Genomic DNA, 25992 nt, shown 5'->3' with positions numbered 1-25992 from the left:
TTCTTCCTGTTGCTTTGACAATTATTCAAGACCATAAAGCAGATCTGCTTGGTCTTCTGTTTTTTAAAAAACATTACCAAACATTTTGGATGTTAATTTCTAAACCTATAAGAGGAAACTATGTTTACCAAAACAAATAAATTCATATTTTCACTTGATTTACGAGGTCTATTAAGTATTTGCATTAATGCTTTCCAGTTACTCTGTAATATACATATATTAAACCCTATAAAATACTGAAAAAAACAAGAAAACTTAAAATTACCATTAATTTTGTAATTTCCCACTTTTACTACTTTCCTAGAACAAGTATATCTTATTTAGCTCTGAGACTTTAAAACATCATTACTTCTGTCTTCCTGTTAATTTGTTTTCTTTTATTTTATTATCAGCCATTAGGCAAATCAAAGATAAATCGTATAATCTCATTCTGTTAATGGAGCTAAAAGCAGTTCTAGGCAATCTAAAAATAAGTGTACAACCTCTAACCCCAACAACGACCACAGAGAGCAAAAAGACTACTGCAAAATACATCTCAGAAAACCGTTAGAAGCGCAAAAAGTCCATAAAGTAAAGCACACGGGTATGCAATAAGAAGCTGCTGTCCTTCCATGGCCAATGCAGAGGTGAAGATTTTGGAGGCTGACAGACTGCACCATCCAACGATAAGCAGAGCTAACAATGTTCCCAGTGTCCCCCTAGGAGAAAAACAAAACAAAATAACAACAGAAAAGAGAATCCACTTGTTACTGAATGCAGCTTCAAATCTGGTCAGATCCTAGTTCACTTCTAGCAATTTGTTCCTGATAAGATGATCACCACTGACAGAGTTGAGGACCGACTTACATAATGAAAGTCAAGTTTGAGAAACAAATAATAATAGCACCAAACAAAAAATACTTTTGTCAGTATGAATGAAAACAGCAGCTTAGTTATACTGCCAAAAGGACTAGCATATTTCCAACTAAATCTTCTGGGGATCCAGCAGACACATCAGCTGGAGTTTTTTTAAGATGGTAAAGATCCTACTGCAGCCATCAATCAGCATGGGGAAGTTCCTAGGATTTGAAATGACACTGCAGACCTAAACTTCCATGAGGCAGCCTGATGACCTGCAGTAGGCAATGCAGTTTTGTAATGCAGCAAAGGTTTCAGTTGGGCTTGAGCTCTGAGGAGATGCAACACATCTCTTCAAGAATTACACCTCTGCTGCTCAAGCAAAAAGTTGCTGGCCACTTCCCAGGATGATGCTCACTTTAGTCTTTAAAAAAATGTGCAAATCAAGTGGAAAGTAAAGGGCAGAAAAAGAATCACCGATGAGCGCATTTTCCAAATAATACTTTCCCTCATCCTGGTATCTTTCTCTGCATAATGGAAGACATGGGGTTTTCCACATGGCCTCTCTGTAACAGCTGTCTTCAGGTACAGCTGTCTTCAGATACAGTTCTCTTCGAGTTAGATTTACCAGTTCTCATGTGCAGGATGGCCTGGAAATCTGGTGATTATGGGGGCTATCCTCAAAAGCTCACTGTAATATTCCTTTCTTAGAGAGAGATTATAAAGAGCTCACTACTTAGCCCTGTGGGACAAGATCTTGCCAATAAATAATGTTTCACATATGCTTTATTTGCAATTTGTATTTTCAGTTTGCTTCTGTAAAATGCATGAGATCATGCACATAATATGCTGAAGTACATAATGAGTTCGGCTAAGTTTTGCACTTTCCCTATGTCAATCTCAAGGACTTTCAAGATGAAAGAACCTCTGCCACTTGCTAAATGACTTTCTGGCACTCCACTCGTACAAAGTATCAGTGAAACAACAGAATCAGAAGTGAGAAATGGACTATGTATATTTACTTAGGTTCATCTAGCAGAAATAATCTCAACTAATTTTGTTATTGAAAGTAAAGCACTATAAGTAAAGCTCTCTGATTTAGTTTAGTTAATGCAATCACATCACATAAAATCATTTCTTGGCAATGTAGTCTCCAGATCTATAAGGTATTTTGTGTCCTAAAGTCTTGGGACTTTTGGAAAAGGATGGAGAAAATGAATTTTAAGATCGCTCCACTCCTCATTGCAAATTCAACCTATAAAAAAATATAAAGGCTATGTGGTTTTATGTCCTTAGTCTAAGTGTTCCTTTGAACAGGGCTCTGCAGACCAAACTCCTCGTCTCTGCTACAAGCAGAGCTTCTAAGATGCTCGCTTGAACAGCTAGCCAGAAATAGGTATCGATAGGCTCTAGAATAGAAAATAGGTTCTTGGAGCAGATATCCCTGCTGGCAGAGGGCTAGGATGTAACAGAAACATATTGTGTGATGACAATTTTCAGCTAGTATGATGACTCATTAGGTGGCTATTACAAGGTGGGAACAATTTAGAGCTGCGGCTGCTCTCCCTTGCACGGGGGGCTCAATGGTCTCTCCTGGTTTGTTCCAGGACTAGCAGTTGTTAGGATGGAAATGTGACATAAAATCATATTGGAGCCAAGAGACACCTCTGTGCACTTAACAAGATCCTCAGTCTAACAGCACACTACTGACAAAAAGAATGCCTTAGCTTCAGTGATTCTGTCAGGAAAGTCCGTAAGGTCCAAATCCTTAAGCACGGCAGAGGGCCAAAAGGCAGATGTCATGCTCATAGTGACCAGAGGACTGAGGGCATACTGACACAAAGCCTGAGTTGGGAGGATGGACCTCTATTTATCTCTCTCATAACCCATACACGGGCCACCAATCTGGTTCTTTGCATCAGCTGGATTTAAGAATTCCCTTACACTCATTTCCTTCACTATTTAGTCAAGTTAATGCAATGGCCACTCAATTCAGGTATTTAATAGTAAAGATAAAAAAAAAAAAAAAAAAAAAAGTCTCCTGATTTTTTGCTCCTAGAAAAGGGACCTAAACAACTTGTGATCAGACATCAGAGATGACCATTAAAAAAGCTCGGAGACAATCTGGTTTCATAAAAGTTTGAATAAGAAAATTAGTCTTTTTTGCATTGTTCAACACCCAATATGTTACATATTTTGCTTCATTCACAGTTACAGTGAAATAGCTAATCATGCAAATCATAAAAATATGAAACTATCCATTAACAGTCTGTAAATATTAATAAAACTTTAAAAATTTGTTTCAATTAGATTATAATCTATCTTTGCAATACATGTATGCATTATCTTAGGTATGTTTTCTGTAAAAACAAATATTGAAGTTAGTCAATTCTGGACAATTTTCAATGGACAATACTAATATTTTTACAGAAACGAGAATACAATCATGAGTATAATCCTGTCTTTTCTTTGTCATTTTATATAATTAAAAATCAAAAATAATCAAACTAATTAAATCAAAATTAATTAAATCTTAATTTTTAATTAATGAAAATTTAATCAAAATTTAAAATAACAAAAATATATTGATTTTAAAGTTACCATTTTTAATAGCATATCCTTAAGAAATAGTCTTGATATTTACTGTGTTCAAGCAATCACCTAGGGTAAATGGACAACAAATGGAATCCTGTAGATAATCACTTAACATTATCAATTCATTTCAGACATAATGATTAATTTGTTAAAGCCTGTGTAGTATTTATATATTTTTGAAAAACATGTGCTTTCAGTAAGTTCATAGCATATTACAAGCATATTACTGTGCATGCTTGGGGATTTTCTGATACAGAAAACAGCACCCTGTGCAATTGTAACAGCTGGTTTGGAAATAGTCCCATCTGTCCCATGATTACATAGCTGCACCTTTTATATGGGGGGATTACTAAACAAGTTAATCAAGCAAGGGTAGCGTAGAAGAACACAAAGTCAATGGCTTCTTCAGTGGCACTGCTTTGCCTTGTCATGAACAGCTCAGAAAAACTTGAATACATGGAATATGGTGAAGTTGACTTGTCATAGATCCATGGAGGCACACAACAAAGATTGCACTAAAATCTCAATCCCACCATATTATTTCCTTAAAACCCAATAACTGCATATATGCAATTGCTGCTTTTCCATACAAAATGTCCAGGGACATTTTCTTAACTGGGGCAGTTCCTAAACAAGCCAAGGCAGGTGCTACATCCCATACTTTACAAGCTGGAGTGTTAAAAATATGAGCTAACCACAGAAAAATAAGGAGAGTCAAATTAGAAAAAAAAAAAAAAAGTATATTTATGATGTACACAAGTACTGCTCAAAGCCTTCGGGCAAGACTTGCTGTCTCCTTGTGCTTTGCAAGGAAGTATGGGAAGAGGGAGGTAGTTTCAGTCTTTATCTCTAAAACTTAACAGATGGAGCGGGAAGGAGATGCTCACATGCAAGTTTCCTTTATATAGATTCAATACTATGTACCTCCCTGAAACGGGCACATTTGTTTTTTCAAAGTTTTTTAAGTGATTTTCAGGTCTACCTCTACACCTTACATATATCATATAGCATATGACTCCACCTCTTAAACTCTTGTTCTAATGGTCCAAGCCATTTATGGTTGGCAGATTATTCCTTATATTACACAGAAGTGGGTCTACAAAAGGAAAGGAAATCTAAGGATGGGAGCCTCGTGCCCCCAGGGAAGGGGGACGAGGAGAACCAACTATGCAAGATCAAACTTCAGGAGTGGCTTTCAAAACTGACAGCTAAGTGTAGCCAGTTGGCTCTACAACACAAAAGGAACATTTCACACTTTCGTAAAAATCAAAGCCACCCTCAATCCAAATGGCAAACACTGGATTTAAGGGCTTAGATTACAATGAACACACATCTACCCCTCAAACACAGATCACCTCTCACTCCAGTTTTGTCCACTTCTACATGTAAATGCTATCAGAAAGGTGTTTTTCTTTACAATTTTGGAAGCTGAAATTTACTACATCTTTTTATATATGAAATGCTTTGCATGATACTAGCCTTCCTAATTATTGTCCTTCTTATTCTTAAATTCTGTTGCCATACGCTGGTACCTACTGTAATGAGAAGACAACTGCAGAGCCAGACAGGATCACCATGGGCAGCAGGCAATAGCCCAGAACGCTTGCAACGCAACCGTGCGAGACTCCTGTGATGCTCATCAGGTTGAGGAGCGCGTGCATGGCAAGGCATCCAATGGCACTCATGCCATACACGTAGCCAAAGTGAACTTTTCCTGCCTGGAATAAATATGAGTAAGAATAAAGCAACAAGTAATCATCGCATGGTAGAAGAAGACAGAGGCAAACATTAGGTCTCTTTCCTTTTCACACACATTTTCTCTTCACTTTAGGTACCTCGGTTCAAACGTGAACCCCAGATGATACTTTAGGGTGTTTTTTACATCAAAATAGTGCAATATAAAACTGTGAGAATGTGTATGTGCTGAATTTGGAGTTATAGGGCTGATTCTAAGTCTTCATGTAATTTGTCTCTGATATAGGACAGGAGTTAAGGAGACTTGGGAAGAGGCTGAATGATAGAAAATTGAGGGGAAATTTTGGACATGGAAAACACATTTCAGTAACAGGAAAATCTTTCCAATACACACAGATGTGGCTGAACATGTGTCCCAAGAAAAATGAAGAGCCAAATTAATGGCCTTCACACTTTGCTACAAACCACCAGCTTTAAGCAGACCTACAAAAAACTAGTAAACTATTGAAGGACTTACGGTGGTTCTCAGAGTGAATGTGTCCATTCTTCCCCTTGATTATCATGTGAAAGGGACTGGGTTGTTCCTGAAACCTAGCTCAGCACATGGAGAGCTGCTACTGACACACCTTTGTGCTGGATCAATGCGACATACTAATTTCTCCATAAACCAGTAACTGACAGCTTATGTGATTTTTGCTCTGATGAACAAAAGATTCTTGAAATATTTTTAATTCCTGATTTTACTCTTTTGTGTGAATTTAGTGCCTATGGAAGTTACCAGCCTGAAGACTGATATTTTCTAATTGATACGAAAAGCTAGTACAACAGGCAACAGTGGCCACAGAACTACCAATTTCTTCATGCTCCTGCCATCCATTTTCAGAATGATCATCTCCAGACGTGAAGACATCGTTCATTCTCCAAAGTGGCCAAAGTGAACACTCACCTCACAAAAGATTATTAAATCTTTTCTTTTTTTCTCTCTTTTTAAGCTTCTAGCAAATGAACTACTGAATGCCAGCCATGCAATATTGTGATGTGACATCCATACATCAGAAATAAAGAGTGATCTGTGATGAAGATAGTTTCATTTGTGGGCCCTGCTCTTTTGCCTCCTTATCTCCATATCCATTAAGGTCAAAACTCATCACTGGATTTAAACAGTATTTGAGCAGGACAGATAAAAGGCAATGCAGTGGAGAGATCCTAATCTAGTGCTGACACAAGCTGAAAGCCCTGATTTTGCAGCTTGGTGCCAGCTCAACTTACCAGCTGCAGCCTGACAGCAATGCATATTTATGTGAAGGGCTGCCCTGTTAGTAAGACCTGCCTCCTTTTACAGTACTATATCATCATAGAATGCTTAAGGTTGGAAGGGACCTCTAGAGATCATCTAGTCCAACCCCCCTGCACACGTAGGGCCACCTAGAGCACGTGGCACAGGACTGCGTCCAAGCGGGTTTTGAAGATCTCCAGAGAAGGAGACTCCTTCAATGTGGTTATCATACTATTCGACTTGACCTACTCATTGTGCCTGTGCCGAGCTCTCATGTCGTTCCCGTTCTGGGGGTTACCGCAGTCGGCTGCCTTCATCCTCACTACAGCCCTAGTGTCAGCCTTTGTCCTCACACTGCATTTCACTGTAAAGGAAAAATCTAACTGAACTAACAGCATAAGAAATCTTCCTATCCAGGTACAGAGACCATTGCATTTACATACCACTAACATAAAACAGTCAGGAAAAACTGCTTCATCACATAAAATTAATGATACTAGGGATACTGTGGGAAAGCAAAACTATTTCAGATTATTATCAGTTTTAATTTTTGATATTAAAGATTTCTAATGAGTTTAACATCTGAAACTATTTATGGCAGTATTTATTGCACCTATGCAGAAAAGCATATTTCAAATAGACATAATAATTATCAGCTAGTATTTTAGACCGTTTCTTTCAGTGTATTTAATTCCATACAGTACTACTTAGAAGCTTATTCTAAGATTAACAAATCACTGAGACAAAGATGAAGTGAGGTTAGCAGGCAAATGAAATCTCTTGGTGAAATGTTTGATTTGTGGTGCAGAAGAATGAGAGAGAAAAAAACAAAAACAACTCAGCTGAACATGTTTCTTCCAATTCTAGTCTTACTGAACTTATGTAAATATATTGACTCATTTGGGAATACTCCCAATTCACAGTGATGTAAGCAAGACCAGAATCAAGCTTGATTAGTCTGGCAGACTTTGATGAATTGAAAGCACTAAATCTGTCCTGAAGAAGGAACAAGGTTAGAAGAAAGTCATACCTTGTGTGCTTGTTTGCATCTGCCTAGAGCGGATGTTACTATCCTAAAACAAAGTAGATAGAGCACCTGCTTTTGTGGGAATGCCTGCATAAAATGCAAAGCAGCTGCAACTGGGGCATTCTATCTATCTCAGTTGCTGCTAACTTTCACCCTGATTTTGTTTTCCTATTAGCAATGGAGTTGCTCTGCATTACACCAACACAAGGAAGATCAAGTCCTACTGCCAGGCTAACAATCTTTTTCTCATTCGCTCTGTGCTCCAAAAGAACTGCTACCATTTGAAGAATATCTTTGCATATTTTTCCATATTAAAAAAGCTGGAAAAAATGATAAATTATTTTTGGAAACAGGTTCTCAACCAAATTATGTTCCTGGTGCTATTAGAAGAGAATTATTCAAGTACAGAAGGATATCATAGCTTACATGGCTGAAGAATCATGTCAGTATTCAAATGCATCCAAGACAAAAATGAACAGTCTGAATTTATAAGATGACCCATGGAAATCCCATATACATAGTTCTGTGAATTTGCGTTGGGAACACTACGGCTTCTATCAGAGGAATTCAGCCGACCTAAAGCTATAAAACAGATGTTTTCCTAATGACAATTAGAATATTTATTTCTAGAACAACAAATAAGCTAATGAATGTACTCTGTTTCAGTAACAGTAATTTAATATTCATTATAATTCTTGTATGTTTAGGGAACCATATCAACCATGACCATTTTAATTTTTTTCTTTACTTCTTTTCTTTTAGCTTTCCTTCTGTTTTTCTTATTACAATCATAACAGTTCAATACTGTTTCTCTTTTTATTCTCATATACCTTTATTTCTCTAGGTGGAAATCAGCCTTTCTTCTTTTGCTTCCCACCTTCTTTTCCTTTCATTTCCCTTCCTCCTTCTGATTCCACCCCTTTAAAAGATTTTTGGTTTAATAGGAACATAAATAATAATACCTGCCACCTATACTGCAGTTTGCAGATTCCTGGTACTGCAGAGAAATTACAAATTGAGGAAGAACTTGTGAAAGACTTCTGATTCAGCACTATCTATCACAGAGGAATCAGAGGATGAGAGCTCCATTTCTCTCCCCTCAGCTGCTAGAGCAGTAAAGCCTTTCCCAGAATGGTCCCACCTTATCCCAGTCTGATAAATGGCTGCGAACAGTCAGACCTGTACTTCAGCAGCAATGGAGAACCCCTGTTGTCACTGATAAATAGATGAATTTGGAGTAGTGTACAATCTCTGCTGCCACTTCCCTCCTGTAGAAAAGCTATATTCATAAGGAGGAAAGCGGTTAAGTACAGGTTACCATATTCTGTGTGGCAAAGGCAGAAGAAGAAGAATATAAGCCAAGAAAGCACTAGCAAAATGTATGGGAAGGTATTGTAAATCTCAGGGGTGGGGGGAAAGAAGCTGTTTCCATTTTCTTTTTGGATTCAGTTTAGTTACAAAAAGAGATTTTTTTGGTATTTATGCTCTCCCCAAAATAACACTGAGAGACAATAATTTCAAAATTCTAGCACAATTTTTAGAAGATGAATGGGCTGGTCTGCTCTGACTTTTCTATTCTCTTCCATAGAAACTCCTGGTTAGGTCCTCCCTGAGTATGTTTTGCCATGCTTGAAGTTTTAAAAGCCTCCCTACCGAACACACCATACAAACCTGTCCTTTGGTCTCACTCCAAAAAACGTGTGAGCTTGCCTCACCTATATTGTATCTACATTACGTTCAAACTTTATATACACATTTTAAAGCAAGAGAAGTTCTTTCTGCATAATTTCAGGCAACAAATGACCCATTTTCTGTATGTTCTCCAACTCCACATGCATCATCACCTACGTATTTACTGGTTAAAAAAGTAATCTCTTTGGATTTATACCACATTTTACCAGCAGCAGTGTTGCTCCAAGAGCCAGACAGAAAACCATGGGTCCGGTGAGGTCTGTCTCATTCATAATGCCGCCATCTGCAGGCTTCATTGGGTTGAGCACAGTTAATGTTTTTTGCCATATGTGATCAAAGTTGATCCCAAGTTCTGCAACAGTAAATTCCAGCACTGTTAATTGCGTACAAGAAAACAACACTTTTACAGAAACTCATTACATACCATCAAAAAAAAAAAAAAAAAAAAGCAACTCATCCCCTTCTCTAATGAACATGATGAAAATCATACTGTGGGAGGATATATTCTGTGGCAGGAATCTGTTGTAGCTTTTCATGCAGTGTGCATAAGACTCAGCTTTGATTCCAAACTTGAATGTTAATTCAATTTGAGGAAATGAACTAAAAAAATTCTCTCAACTTTTTGGCCTTAGTATTTGCTTTTCATAGAATCATAGAATCATAGAATGCTTAGGGTTGGAAGGGACCTCTAGAAATCATCTAGTCCAACCCCCCTGCACACGCAGGGACACCTAGAGCACGTGGCACAGGGTGGCATCCAGGCGGGTTTGGAAGATCTCCAGAGAAGGAGACTCCACAACCTCTCTGAGCAGCCTGTTCCAGTGCTCTGTCACCCTCACTGTTAAGAAATTTTTCCTTAAGTTCCTATGGAATTTTTGATGTTTCAGTTTCCGGCCATTTCCTCTAGTCCTATCAGTGGCCACCACTGAAAAGAGACCCTCACCGTCCTCTGCACTCCCTCCCTTGAGGTATTTATATACACTGACCAGGCCCCCTCTCAGCCTTCTCTTCTCCAGGCTGAACAGGCCCAGCTCCCTCAGCCTCTCCTCATAGGGCAGATGTTCCAGGCCCCTGATCATCCTTGTAGCCCTGCGCTGGACTCTCTCCAGAAGCTCCACATCCCTTTTGTACTGTGGGGCCCAGAACTGGACACAATACTCCAGATGCGGCCTCTGTACTTTCCTGTATTTAAGACGTTTAAGAGATGTGTCTTAAGACTGAATTGCCAGAAGCACTTAAAAATGACATTCTTTCACTCCAGGCAAATTGATAATATTTTTCGCAGTGTTTTATAAGCTTTTTGATTTTGAAAAATTATTATTGAGGGCCACTGGAGACAGGACAAAATTCTTCCCCATTAAAGTCAATGGGAATTTTGAAACTGTATTCAGTGGAGCAAATATTTCTGTTACAACTTCTGCAGAAGGACTTCAGTTTGCAAGAGTAATGATTTTCCTTGTGATGTATCAGCAAGTAAAACCTGGGCATCAGAATTACTGAGATTGACAATGTGTTAGATCCTTTGGAAAGAAACAACCAGTCTTTACCTTATTCCAGCTCATCTATAAGCTCAATCTGAGTCAAAACATTATATAAATAAAGTTGTTCTGCATTAAAATACACACGGATACGAACACCTCTGACACCTTGTGGCTCAGAAGCAGTCCTATTTTGACAGCTTTTTTGCAGGACGAGCTGCCTGTGGAGCTCAGTGCTTGGACAGAGAGCTAGCAATCTAACAGCTGATCTACATGCAGACCTGGCCTTGATGGTTTTAAGGTAGTACTAGTATCTTCCAAGTAATAAAAACCTACTTGCCCTCCAGTACGCAAAAGCAAGCTGAATCAGCCCTTACTCTATTATGCTGAAGTAGTTGCAATTGAGTTGCCTGATTTTTTAAATTGCACCAATATTTGTAATGAAAGTGAACACTTATTTACAAATCAGACACTACCTTTAGTATGGTCTTCATGCATATAAGAAAGAATAACATTGTGCATGTGTTTATATGATCAAATAACTAAAGTAGGCAACTTCCTCATTTTTTCCATTAAAACAAAGCCATTTAACATCTTCAAACTACGAAACTTATTACTAGATATGCAAATGGGATTACAGTAAGTGTTTATAAATGATAGGTATCCTAGTATATTTTATTATGCTGTACAAATAAAGAGTGGAAAAAATACTCAGAAATATGCAGGAAAATCTTATTGTTATGCTGTCATCTAGTGGCAGTAAAGTGCATACCAGAAATGCCATAAGAATGAAGGAATACGGGCATTTTCCATGCAGATTTTCATGCAAGCGGGCACATGGGCCTGCAAACAGTCGGTGGGCTTGTTTTTACCTTCCAGCAACGGAGGTTCTTCATCAAACCCATCACCATAACCAAGGTACGAGAGAGTGTTGGGACTGTATGTGGGCTGCAAAATCTGACCTGTATAGTAACTTTGAGAAGACAGAAGTGTTTCTGCAGGGATGAAGGCACCGGCTTGTGGTCGCTCTCCTAACGGGCTCCTGCAAGAGCAAGTGAATCACCAGTGAAAGGGGTAATAGCAGGGAGCAGCCTGGCAGCAGCTGAAAGTTTACATTTTCTACAATTTTCACCTTGTGAGACCTGGAAATTTCCCAGGTGCTGACCACAGGTTTGCTCTCTTTGGCTGTTTACCACAAAACCCTCCAAAATCCGATCATGTTTATACAAAACTGAACTTTCCTTGAACCTAACAAGGAGCTTAGAGAACTTCTAGCAGCATGTGGGGGGAAACAAAAACAGCATTAATAATGTGAAGCTCAGTCAAGCAAATTAGGCAAATGACATGTAACATGTATTTATAAAGCTAATATGGAGCCAAATCATTTATAAGGAAATGTTTAGGTATAAATTATATTGCCTTGGGAAAGAGTACGTGATCTCTCAAAGCTCTTTGCTGACCTATTTTCTACAATTTCCTAATTACTTACATACATAATTTTATTTCTACATAACCTGCAGGCTTAAACCAAGTTTGAACTCTCATTCAGCTAGAGTTTGAAGAGAAATATTTGGCCTCCAGCAGCTCTTGTCCCTCTGCAAAGCCCGGGGCCAGCGGGAGGAATCAGGTGCTGCTTGGATTGGGGCAGCAGGATGCGGAAGGCCCAGCAAAGCTCAACCTCATACGGCAGAACCTGTGTAGAAATGTCCTTAAGGTGGAACTCCCCAAACTTCCTTCCCTTCACACCCCTTTCCAGTGGGAAGGATGTGTAATAGGCAGAAGCCACAAATAGAAAAACATCCAAAAAAGAAATCAGATTGTAAGGCTCCTACTGTCTTTCTACTCCTAATGGCCCTTATAACTTCACCTCCATTAAACATTCAATTTTTTTTTTTTTTTTTGGCAATTACAGGCTGCTGGAGTTTTTTTGCCATTCACTTGATTAATGTTTTGAAATATATCAGCTTCTTTTTTTTTTTTTAATCTAGCATACTTACTTTTCACTTCCGTAAAGATTTTCATTAGACCCGTAACTGCTGTAACCTTCTTCCTGATTATCTATAGTGTAATTGGACTGGTAAAAGTCTGAATAAAATTGCTCGAAATTTGACATTCTGGTGAGAAGAAAGATTTAAAACATTGATTAAAATAGCCTTTCAAGTAGCAGTTTGATAACATTATTTTCTTAATTGATGACCCATCATGCATGATTTCCCCATCTAGAAAAATATTTATGTATTTTAAGTATAAATTTATACAAAATAATTGTATTAAATGATGTAATATGATTTTATGTGAGATCTCGCAGCAGTTATATATTTAATAAAGATTTTACACGGAATAAATCTGTGAAAATTTTAACTGGTACCTCTTCCAGAATAGTTCCAATCCAGAACGTCTTTAATGTTCTTTGCTATCACTATAAAGAATGAAATAATTACTTAATCTTTCACTTTATCTGGTATGCTGAAATCCATGTGCTATAGCTCAGAAAACATTAGGTTATTTTCAAAGAATTTGGAGTTAAGGCTACTTACTTCTTAATGTATTCAATGAGAAATCCTTTCTGGCGAGTTTACATGCTGGAAAACACTTAAAATATCCTCTAGCTTTAACAGGGATGAGCCTAGTGCTATTTATAAGTTTCTAAATTTGATCTCTGAACAGATGCATATGAAGGAAAACAAAACAACCACTGACGGTATCATGAATAACATTTAACAACACATGAAAAAATATTAACAGTAAGCAGAAAAGGGCAGGGATCTTCAAGGAAATCAAAGCAAAGTAAACAAATGCTCTTCTAATCATGACTGCAGTTCAGAACTTGTGCCTTGAGTGCATATTTACATACACTTATTTGGAGGTCTGTTTGCACGAGATACTTCTTCAGGAGATGCTCCTGCAGGATGTCGTGGGGACTGCACCCAGTTATTTTTTTACGCAACATCCAGCTCCTGATATCCCTTCCATTACATGACCTTCTATAAAAAACATACTAGAACCCCTTTTTTATAGCCCTGATTACTAGAAAATTTGTAACAGGGTATGGATTTTCAAGCAGTGTATTTAAACTTCAAAGACAGTTTTCTATTTAGTTCGTTATTGGCTACTTCACCTCTTGAAACAAGTGCTGCCTTTTTCAGTTATTTATTGGATAGTTTCCCAGTAAGCACTTGGGGTGGTTAATTTAGGGAATGGGACATTAAATGGAATGTGTCATCGGGCCATTAATCTATGCCTCAGGTGCATATTAAATTCTGTGAGGTGGAAGGCCAAATGACTTCTATCTCATTAGGCGAATAATCATGCCCTGTTAATACATGTCCTAGACTTCTGTGAAAAAAAAGTTAAAATATAGGTGCATTTTTAAACAAGAAAAATGAAGCACGTTAAGTTTTCACTACATATACACATCCAAAAAAGGCTGTAGAATTGAAGGATGAGTAGAATTTAAAAAATATTTGTATCAGCTAATTAAAGCTAATTTACCTATGATATTTATTAGGCCTATCATTAAGGCTACCTCTTGTGCTATTAAGCTTCTCTTCCCCGATTTCCAGAATAATAAGCTATACTGCTACACCCACAGAGGCGAATTTTCAGATTCAGTTCTTAGCAAAGAGCTAACATCAATAGCGTCTAATCATTTAAGTTTAAATAATATGGCTTGATTTGTGTTTTTGCTCAATCACTGGGGGAAAATTGTGTCTGTTAAGATATACAGGATTAAGTTCTATCCATTAGGTAGGTAACTAAAAATATATGTATTTTAGGGATAGAGACAGTCTAATTTGCTAGTGTTATGTCTGTTTAAGTACAAAATGACTTGGCTACTTTTGTTACTTTCAGTTAGAAAAAATATATATATATTAATATATATTTATATATAAGCTCATAAACAAATAAATAACGTATACATCACACTGCATGCCAGATAAGAAGGGAAAATAATTATCATCCTACAAGACACTTGCAGAAATAAAATAAAATAAAATAAAATAAAATAAAATAAAATAAAATAAAATAAAATAAAATAAAATAAAACCTGACAATGCAGCATAATTGAAGAAAATTTTACTACTGTAGTTGTTTAATATATCATAGCTGCAAAAGAAAGCATCATGCCAGTTAGAAAGATTACTGTTTTGAAAAATGAAAGCAAAATTCAAATATATTAAAATATATGTGTACATTTATAAACTAAATTAAATATTATATGTATATTGCATGAATATCCCTGTGTATATAGAAATAAAAATACATAGCAAAAAAGGAAAAATGACATTAGAAATGATGCAGATAATTGACAAAAAGGATATAAAATGAAGTATTTGATAGAAAAAGAATAGAAAGAAATAGTTTCTACATATAGTAAGAACATGTAAAATCATGTAGTGTAGAAACACTACTTTTCTCCTACGAGATGGAAAAGGTCAAGTGATTATAAAACAAAAAATCAGAAATGTTCAATTAGAAATGTCAGATGAAATGATGATAAAACATTTTCTATGCAACAGCAATGTAAAGAGCCTGTAAAACTGATACCAGGCATTTAAAAAAAAATCATCTGAGAGTTTTAAAAGGACTGGTCAAGGACTTTCTACACCGATGAGCTGCAAAACAATGGGAAAGTTTATGAAGATCAAAAGAAAGCAAGTATGTTATATTGTAAAATGCTAAATGAGATGACCTGAGCAAATAGTGGCCCGCTAACATGAGAAAAAAACAAGTAAATTACAGCCTCAAATAATTGAATCGATGAAGACAATCAACATGAATTTATGGTAACTAGATCACTTCAGGCTAATTTGATTTTTGAGTTTTCTAATTGAGAAAGATAATGTAATTATATCTATATTTAACACAAAGCATATTACTTGATTTTGCTTCATTATATACAAACCTTGACTATTTAATGCAACAATCATTATACTGATTAAATAATTGCTATCTGATATGCCTCAAATACAGCTGTAAAAAAAGTGGGACATTTCTAGGGATGTCAGGACAAAAGCCTTACAAACCTAATCAGGCAGACAATTTGGATCAAAATCTACCAATCATAGATGTAGTTACAGAGTGATTTGATCAGAATCTATTAGGACAAAACATAAAGCAAATAATTAAAAAATCTTAAAGTTACAAAAAAGATCAGTCGAAAAGCTTTAAAATTTTCAGTGACTTTTGACCACAAAAACAATTTACCACTATTTCTGGGGATTTTCCTACAAGAGGACATCAAGAGCAGATGTTACATCATAGTCCAGGTGTATAATTAATTCAATGACACTCCATAACCTATGTTTATCCAGAATTACAACTAAGATCACATAGATCCTTTCTACGCTTAAAGCATATGAATAAGAAATTAATTTACTGAGAGACTGGCCTGAAGGCTAAACAAACCATTTTTAGATGAAAAATACAAGGCTTAAAAGGATCTGAGACGGGCTAAGAAAAATAGATGTGTTCATTTCCCAATAAAGTAACTACAGTAAATATTAAACCTTGAAGATAAAGGGATATTTGGTATGAAAAAAAGCACACCGGTGATATACAGTGGTACAAATCAGCAGGCTGATCAAAGGGACACGGGCGGTGAGCGTTCCTTTGCACTCCTGGTGACTCAGTTATTCATTGACATGGCACACCAGAGAAGGCTGCCACACGTAACAACATGAGGAAAAAATAAACTGCTGCATCTCAAGGCTTTGTAACAGAGTGAGAAGGTAACATCATTTTCTTTGATTGACAGGTACACAAAATGTTAATAATCTAGAGAAGAATTAGTTTGGAGAAAGAGTAATTATCCCAAATGAAACAGAATTGAAGCTGATTAAAAAGATAAGTGTAGTTTATGAAAAACGTGAGATTTTTCTAAAAAAAAAAGTCAGATTTTTTTTTCTAAGTGGAGGTGGTAAAGCTTTCTTTCCCTACTTTTTCTCTATGTTCCTATTTTTCCCTTCTTTTTCTTCACTTTCATAATTTTCCATCATTAAAAAAAGAGAAAATAAAATAGACAAAGCAGTAAAAAATGAAATAACACCTGTCATCAAAAACTAACATTTTCCACTTTTTTGACAAAATAAGCGTAATTATTAAAATATTTTAATGTATTTTTATTTGTAATGAAGCATTTTTATTAAACTAGATCAAATGAAATAAGATAGTAAAGGCCACAAAATTCTGTCTAGAGAATCGGATATATAACCCTACATTTCCTATTCAAAGCTAAATGAGGACCGTGGTAAATCCATTAAAATAGTTAGTCAATTATTCCATAGTTTTTTCAAATGCATCAATTAATCACATTAAGGATTAATTCAGTAAGCCTTAAGCTTAATTACTTGCATTTATAGAACCCTATTAATAATTTCCTAAGTGAGTCATTATTAAAATATGTTGCCAAAGAGAAGAGGAAAAATTAATTGCAAAGAAATAAACCATTTACTGCTTCTACTTTTTTTTAAATGGAATTAATTATTTATCATATAAGATGTCTAATAATGGATTAAATGCATAGAGGCCTCAGACACATCCTTTGTAAAACACTAAATATTTCTCATTAAGGGTCTTTAGAGGATGGGTAAGAGGCCATTAAAACAAAACAAACAAACAGAAAAACCTGCACAAAAGCAGAAATTCTAAAACTAGTCATGTTTTCCTTTTTTATATACATTGTTAGATTTGAAAAAACAGGTAAGAAGGTATGGGCTCCTGCATGAGTGGCTCGATGGAATCAATACTCATTAGCAGTCAAAAACACAAATCCAGTGTTAGGAATTATTAGGAATGGGAAAAAAAAAAAAAAAGAATAAAGCTGAGAACATAATATCCTGGAACCCTTGATTTGATCACAGCTTTAATACTGTGTGTAGTTCCAGGTACTCCATCTCAGAAAGAGGTAGTAGAACAGTGAAATGCTAAGGAAAGCCAGAAAGGAATAAATGGAACAGGCTAAAGTAAAATATGTATCTCACTCCAGGAGAAATCAAATTTGAAATTCAAAACATGAATTTTCTTCAGTCATGATCGACAAAAAAGAAAGGAGAACTGTTGGATCTTGTCTGTCTTGAATTGTAGGATAATTTTAATGTCTTGTCCTTGCATTAATAGGACATATACATCCAGATATATGGAAACAATTGTTAACCCGTAGTAAAATATAATCATTTTTTACACTTTTGGAAGGCTTTTGTTCACCAGATCATGAAGTGTTTTACACAAGAAATCAGTATCATTATTGCCTTATACATACAAAGAGAGGTTACGTGATCTTTTTAAACTCACTCAGCCAGCAACATAACTGGGAATGTAATTTTAAATTTCTTAGACTTAGTCCAGTATTTTTTCTACTATTCATAGAATTCTTTTTCAATTAAAAAAAAAAATCTGTGGCAGGTCTTATATAAGAGTATGAACAAGCTTAAAATAAAACTTCAACAAACATAACAAAAGCCCTCAGCTTTTGATAAGGATATTGCATAATATTTGCTTTTCACAGGGCTCCTAGTAGAGTAACAAAACTGCAGCACTGCATCGTGCATAATTATAATGATTCTTCTGAAACTGTACTGGGAACAGGAGATATGGTAACTGTTCAGCAAATGCTGTGGTCTATGTGGAGGTCATTAAGCTCCTAAGGACAAATTCAATTATTTCTTTAGAATAGCACCCATAGGCTCTGTAAGGTATAAAGGTATCAAAAGAGCAGCTAAGACATTTTGTGTCAATAATTTATAGATCACAAGTTGCCTAGAGGCAATGTTAACTCCAGAAAGTAAGTTTTACTTTTTGGAAAAAAAAACATGTATATGGAGCTGAAATCCCTAAAAGGCTGTTCAGGTAAAATTTCAGCTTCCTTTCTGTACTTGAAGCAATTATGTTCAGAGAGGTGTAGTCAGGCTTAGAGCCTTATAAAAAGCAGAAAAAAACATTGTAAAATAGGCCATGAAACTCTGGAGATACGTGCTGCTTTGTTCACATTATTTTATGTATATAAACTTTTAGAAAATGGTTTAGAAAATAAATGGTCTGACAAGAGAAAAGTGTATAGCAGAAGACCCATAAGGTTGCTGTTTTCTTCCCACAGGATGAAAGGGAAGAGGAAATAAATCCAAGTTTTGGAAACAAACCTAACGCTGTAGAGAAAGCTTTTGCTAACAATAAATCTTTTATTTAGCTGATTATATCCTGAACTTAACAAAAGTCAGACAGATACAAGACAGATCCTTTAAGTTACTGAGAGAAAGGGGACAGCGGCATAAAGTACATTTCCTTGAGTAATGAAGAAAAGTGTCCAACCCACTTCAAATACGAAAAGAGAAATACAGAATCACAGAATCACAGAATGGTTGAGGTTGGAAGGGACCTCTAGAGATCATCTAGTCCAATCCCCCTGTCCCCTGTAGGGACACCCAGAGCACGTGGGACAGGGTGGCATCCAGGCAGGTTTTGAAGATCTCCAGAGAAGGAGACTCCACAACCTCTCTGGGCAGCCTGTAAATACAAGTCATGCTTGTCCAGACTCACATCAATATTCTAGGACACAATGTTGGATGTGTCAGGACACAGATCTGTGATTCTTCATTTTTACCCACCAGAGTCATGCAGGGTACAGGCTTGTCAGGGCACTGAAATACATTCAGGCATAATCCAAACATCAGATTAGTGGAGCAGCCCATGCTGTAATTAAAGGCCTCATGAAGAAGGCTTAAAATTAGTAAAATTGTAAATATTTAGCCTCCAGGTCTTTTATTTTCAAAGCAAAAAATATTCAGTGCAAAAAAAAAAAAATCATTTTCTGAGAATTAATTTAGGGAAAAATAGGACAGTTCGTGAAAAAAAAGTATCTGATCAAGAATTAAAACACATGAACAAAAAGAACTGAAATCATATTTGTTACGAGAATCTCACTTTCAACACTTTCAAACTTTTAAGCACCTGACATTTTGGTTAACCTAGGTTTAAACCAGATTTTGTGTGTGATTATTCCTTTTGTCATCACAAATATTACAAAAAATGAATATGAAATGGATACAGAAACAAGACAAAATTTATTGGTTAAAATATTGGCGAAATTATGGCTAGAATCACAAAAAGAAATTCAGCAAAGACACTCCTAAGGTATTTTTATTCTTACTTGCATGGAAAAGATCTACAGAAGAATAAAAACAAAACTAGACGTGTGCAAATATCCAGGCCAAAACTGTTAATGGGAGAGTGCTTTTGGATTAAAAAAAAAAAAAAAAAAAAAAAAACCACTGTTCATTGCTAATCTTATTTTAGCATTCAGATGAATAATTAGAAAAATATGGATATTTGAAATCATGTTGGTAGGGTAACTAAAAAAGGAAAAATGTGAAAGTTTTACAGCAAGATTTACTAGAGTGCTTTCTGTGTATCAGTTTATTCCTTTAAAATCTCCATTCTGAAGATTAATGAAAAAAAAAACCATCATGAATTGTTTTATTAATTAGTTCTTCCTTACTCTTGGGGATTGATTGATCCAGAAATGCTCATACAATGCTCACACAATGTTTTTCCATTGTAAGTACATAGAAAACTAACACAGTTAAACCATTGGATATTTAAGCACTATGGCATAGAACAAATGTATGCTTCTCTTGTATTTGAAAAAAAAATAAAAATAAAAAAGGATGGAACCAACATTCATTCACAAGCTACTGAGTTTTAAAAAATAAATCCATTCTTTTGGAATATCTTAGTATCTACACCTAGTATGATCAGTTCTTTCTCTTCTGCTCAGAAGTATTCATTTTATTAGCTAATCTTTCAGGGGGGTAACTGGCAAACAGATTTTAATTGCCCCCTTCTCCACAGATGGGTAAATCTAGCTTTATAATGCAGACAGTTTAATGGGAGAGAAAAGCAATTAAGATAGGGACTAATGGCCTTAGCCTGATCTATGTCTGGAGGGAATATAATAGAAATAGCAGGGCACGTGGATTTCGTTCCTTCAGACATGATCGGTCTTGCTGGGCTACTGTTTTCACCCTCAGGATGACCTCATAAATGGACCTCATATTTAAACAGTGAATTGCTAAATTGCCTCTTTTGCTTCAGGAAAATAAGAATGAGAGAAAAGATGGTGACCCACTAGAATCAAAGAGGATATGAAGAAGGACAACAAAAATGATGAAGAGGCTGGTGCTGTCTTGTGAACCTAAAGAGGCTGGGATTCGTCTGGCGGGAGAGAAGGCAACGGAAGGACATGCCTGAGGGCAAGAAGAGGGTGCCACAGGATTTGGCCAGGCTACCTGCTCTCTGCGAACACCATGTCCTACAGCTGCTGCTGCTAAAGAAAGGGTACTGGGACAGGCAGACCATTCATCTCGGCCAAGGATATGTTTCTTATATTCTCACTCCTTTTAACTACTGTGGTAAATTGCCTCAGATTATATATTTAATCAATAGAAAGGTGGGTTAGGTTCACTGAGTTATGTAAGGGTTTCCTCTATTAGACAGACATACATGGAAATTAAATTGAGGCCATTTTTTGGTGGATAATTAAATCAGCTGTATTAACTCATATGTATCCCTATTTATTTTTCCTGAGGTTAAGAAATGGTAGTATTCCAACCGATTTCCAGTCTCCTACTATCACGGCATGCTGTATTTACAAGCATGCATTATGTTCTAAGATTTCACTATTTTTTTTTAAGGGAAAAACTTAATCAGAATCAGGCACCTCCTGGATCACTAAAGCATTGAATGGTAACATATGTTTGTGTGGGGGTGCTTGAGGTTATTGGAAGGCAAGGATGAAGCTTAAATTTGCAATATAAAAACCCATCAGATCTATTTTTCATGTTCTTAATGATCAAACAATCAGGAATTTACAGATGTGGCAATCAGCAGAATAAAATTCAGCAGAAATATTTACCCTCACTAAAGCAGAGGTATCTAGAATCAGCATGTGTACAGAGACAGTTAAAGTTTTATGTCAAAGGCAAACTTAAAAAAAAACTTAATTTTCGTCCACATGCAGAACAAAAACATCTATATATGTATGTACATAATAATGAGAGTTCTTCACCTTCTAATAGCAATACCAAGAGATGCTGCAAAGTTAGAAATTTTAAAATTTCTGCATCCAGATAATTTGGATATAATGCTTGTAAAAGTTCTGACAGACAAGTTGTGTGCATTATTAACTTTGTTTTTCAGTAACTCCCGAAACACTGCATCAGTTACAGAACACTGGTAGAGAGCAAAAAGAAAGTGTTTCAGCTTTTAAAAAGGGCAATTATAGGCCTGTCAGCCTGATGTCAATCACGAGCAAAATAATGAAATGGATGCTACAGGACTCTAATTAAGAATTAAAGGAGGATAACAAGATTAATGGCAATCATCCTAGACTTGTAAAAAGCATATCCCATCAAAGTAACTCGATTTCTTTTTTAAAATGAGGTTACAAGTTAGGCCGAAGGAGGGGGTAGAAAATACACTCAATATAAAACGCTGAATATGGTGTGTCACTTTGATAACATGCAATATTTGATTAAGAGCCAAAACAACTCTTCCATTGCACATTAAATGGATTAGCCTAATCGTTCGTTCTCAAAACTTACAGTGAGAGGGCACGATCATCAAATACTTGTGTTTCTAGTAGAAGTATAGCTTTTTAAACATTTATGACTATAATCTCAAGGAAAATAATTGTTAATAGACTTGAAAAATAACTCAAAGACTTAAGATTGCTTAAATAATGAAAAAGACAAGGCACAGAAACAAAGCAATCTATATTTTAGGTTAGGTATGCATCAACAAACCATATATTCATGGTGCAGCCCAATGTAAAGCTATGCACCTAGAGGTAAAGTGAGCAGTCCCTGCTTACGCAGTGGCAGCCTGAGTGCAGAAGCTTTAGGCCTTTTCTCTGGAGGCCAGAGAAAAGACTCAATTACCAGTAAAACTCTCATCACCAATGGGCTTTACTCTTCAAACATTCCTCTCAATATGCAATGCTTTAAGAATGAGGCAGCCTATTAAGCCTGTTTGAACTACTTTGTAAACACAAATCAAGTGGTGCATAAGTCAAGTGCGTAAGGATCCAGTTAGCATTCATTAAGCCTTCTCTAGAAAATCTTTAAATAAGCAATTTTCCATTAAATTGGTAAACTCATATAAAATTGCTAATTGCAGTCTACAGCTCAATAAATTAATATGAGGGAGAAGAAAAGGAAGACATATTATTCATCATTATTCAGTAAAATGTGTTGGAATTATGAACCCAGACACGTAATTAGAAAACAACACTGACATAGACGTTCTAGCACACAGAATATAAAAAATAAATGGCCACTATTAAGAAAAATAACAATTATTCTGTTAAATTAAGTATTTCACTATACTTTTGTTTTCCTCACTAGGCCATAATCTAGAAGCATATAATTCCACATTACCATAGGAAAACAAAAAACGAAATGTGACATTTTCGCTTTTTATTAGATAGACTATATTAATCTCTCTCTTTTTTTTTCTTTCATAGACTGAATCACTGCTTTTTTCTGCTATGATTTTTGAAGATAAGATTCTCGAACAAGAAGACTATGGCTATCTCTTCTGCTTTTTTTTTATTTTTAAGGCAAAAGATACATGTTTATTTTCTGCTTTTGTCAGTGGGACTATAACAGGAATGTCTAGCACTCATCACTATGAAATGATGGGAAATAAAAGTTCTGGCTGCATTTTCAAGCACAACTTAACATATTGTAGCAGCATGACAAGTCAATATCAAGGAAAGACTCCAAAACATAAATTTACTGTCAATATGAAGAGACAAAATACTTATTCCAGCCACTGCTGTCTCTTTGCACCATTCTTCCTTTGTCATTAATTTATGATTGGGAAATCCTTACAGCAGATACAAAGAAAAGTACCACATGGGCATGAGCCCGCAACTTGATTGCAAAGAAAAAAAAAAAAAAAAAAAAAAAGATTTGCTGGTATTTGTCCTACAAGAACAGCAAGTGCCTAACTCTAATGGCTAATCCGAGCAGAGCTGGTGTCTCATCTCCTGGTTAAGAAACTAACTAGCAGATCACGCTCAGTAGTTTAGGGACCTGTTCAGGCACCTCACTGAGCCACTCATACATAGGTACAGAAGACGACTGTTAGTGACCTGTCACATGAAGTGTTTAGGTTAGGAGTTCTAAGGGTGAAATGCATTAAGGCCAGTTTGCCTTTTTTTTTTTTCCCAGGTAGATTTTGTTCTTTTAATCCAGGTAATTCCTATGGAAATTTAAAGCCTATGGATGCATCTTAGGGAAGTATATTCTGCAGAGGGGAAATTTCTTCAAACTTTAAGTGAAGCCATTCCCTTTAAGCAGCTTCTCACTGCTGTGCTTCCCAGTGGCAGAAGGGTTTTTTTCATGCTTATTCCATTTGCACAGTAACTTTGAGGAGAGAATAGGAATCTGATTTCACGGTTTACCTGTGCTCCTGTCACATAAATCCTCACAAATGACATAAGAAATTGCTTTTCTTTTTTATTACCACCGTGAAACCTCTCTCTGATTTTATTTCTCTTTCCACAGTCTCACAGTGCTACCAAAGATTGAGTTCAAATGAAGTGTGCTTCCAGCTGCATAGAAAGCAGGATACTTTCTGCTGTTTCACAGATGTCATGGACTACCAATCAGCTGGGCCTTGTGCATGCACAAATATTAAGTTAGGAAATCTTTGCTGCTTGTATTTTAGTAGAAGATGAAATGCTTGTTCACCTTCTATATTATTCACTGCATGCTATTATTCATGTATGATATTCCATGCTCTGTGGCACCTACGGGTCTTTAGCTGCTGACTAAGATCACTGAATGAGTAAACGCTTACTTTTACCATTTTGTTACTTCGTGAGAAAATAAAGTACCCCTATTAAAACTCAGACTACGACACCATTACTACTAGGGAACATATTTTGTTACAAATGCCAATAAATGGCACGTAACACTGACTTTAAATTATGACAAAATGATATTATCTCTTCAATTCAAGTAATTATTGATAGGACATTCAAGGCTGCATTCACGTGTGGCTATAATGAGATATGTATGTTGCAAATTAGACAACAAATTTATGTTTATATTTTGTTTTCGCATTTTCAGTAATGAATCTGAATTTATCACTTTATGTGCTTGTTTCAATGTTACTCAATCCAGCTAATGACAGATACATTTAATTTATCCTCATTATAACTAATGGCTTTTGAAGTACAGGAAATGCTAATTTTGTATGTATATCCAACACATTTTGACATATAAATAGATTACTTGAAAAAATATATTTATGCTACTAATTTGCTGTCACATGAATACTTCCACACTTACTATTCTGCTGAACTGGACATCTTTCCGGAACTGTTCTAGTAAACATACTCCACTGCACACAGAGCTGATCTTAATATTTCCTTCATATACTTATGAAGGAAAATATACTTATGCAAGCTGAAAAGATAAATGACTTAACCTATGATTTTTACTGTGTTTTATCTTGGCTTATTGAAACAATGCCACTTTGAATTTTTGTTCAACATATTGCGTCCACATTAACAGGGATACATCTTAAAAGTAGCTGCATTTCTGATTTTTATTTTACAATTGTAAAATACATGGACTTGCTAAGAGTTTTACAAGGACAGACCTCTTTCAGCTACCTTTGCACGAGCTGTTTTTTTTTTTTTTTTAATTATTCAGACTTTTTCCCATGTACATTTCTCTGTGGTAGTGATATTTTAGGACACTATGTAAAGCATATTACTTAAATTCATGCTAATAGGCAGGGAACTTTCTTAGACTGCCGTCATTCTCATCTTTTGGGATAGTGAAGCCAATATCAATTTAGCAGTTACTGGATGTCTCTCAGTGCTTATTTCTTCTTCGCATTACCACACTTGGATAAGCCAATGTCCATATTGCATCAAATTTATCCACACACAGCAGGAACAATGTTTTCCTTCAAAAATGGCTGCTATACTCCTCATTTGTATGCTATGGATCATCACTTTAGATTCATGGCCTTTGTCATATATATTCTCCATTCAAGAACATGTGTCGCTTCCCCTCTACAATTTAATGAATTTGCTGATAAGATCTCTGAGTCCCATCACTACCTAAGTTCAATATGCTCAGCTCAAGTGCACTGAACTGTGCTAGCAAATTTACCCAGAAACTGCATGCCCCCATGTGGGTACACACTGAACTCCTGCATCCTTTTCACTTTATAGATACTTTTACATTCACAGATACTTTTATGCAGCCTTTTGAAGCCAAGTCATGATAATTAAAAATGAATAATGTGTTTATTTATATCGCTAACCTGCTATTAGGCCTCCTGTAAATACTTTTTTTCCCTCAAAATACACTCTG

General features: G+C 35.9%; 1 protein-coding gene across 2 annotated transcripts; it reads right to left on the bottom strand.

Annotated features, from left to right (window-relative positions):
* Window positions 1-330: 330 nt before the first annotated feature.
* Window positions 331-12801, bottom strand: YIPF7 (Yip1 domain family member 7). 2 transcript variants are annotated; one of them, XM_010214704.2, is made up of 5 exons: window positions 12598-12801; window positions 11473-11642; window positions 9329-9474; window positions 4969-5150; window positions 331-698 (listed from the first exon to the last, which is right to left on the bottom strand). In XM_010214704.2, exons 1-5 carry the CDS (start codon window positions 12711-12713, stop codon window positions 536-538), a joined length of 777 nt encoding a protein of 258 aa, XP_010213006.1. In that variant the 5' UTR covers window positions 12714-12801; the 3' UTR covers window positions 331-535. The 2 variants fall into 2 exon arrangements, with proteins under 2 accessions (XP_010213006.1, XP_088380951.1); XM_088524825.1 differs by having other exon boundaries at window positions 11473-11631; window positions 12605-12801.
* Window positions 12802-25992: the final 13191 nt, after the last annotated feature.

This window comes from Tinamus guttatus, unplaced genomic scaffold (assembly GCF_059628265.1).
Source record: "Tinamus guttatus ecotype Peru unplaced genomic scaffold, ASM5962826v1 Tinamus_guttatus_pri_ptg000213l, whole genome shotgun sequence".
NCBI classification, from domain to species: Eukaryota; Metazoa; Chordata; class Aves; order Tinamiformes; family Tinamidae; genus Tinamus; species Tinamus guttatus.
Note: the sequence above shows the minus strand (reverse complement) of the source record. Positions and strands in the feature narration are given on the sequence as shown.

Coding starts and splice junctions, on each gene's coding strand:
- YIPF7 (XM_010214704.2), bottom strand. CDS start 12,713: ATGTCAAATTTCGAGCAATTTTATTCAGACTTTTACCAGTCCAATTAC. Junction 11,643..12,597: donor AATCTTTACGGAAGTGAAAA/GTAAGTATGCTA, acceptor TTGCTCTTGCAG/GAGCCCGTTAGGAGAGCGAC. Junction 9,475..11,472: donor AGAACCTCCGTTGCTGGAAG/GTAAAAACAAGC, acceptor TTACTGTTGCAG/AACTTGGGATCAACTTTGAT.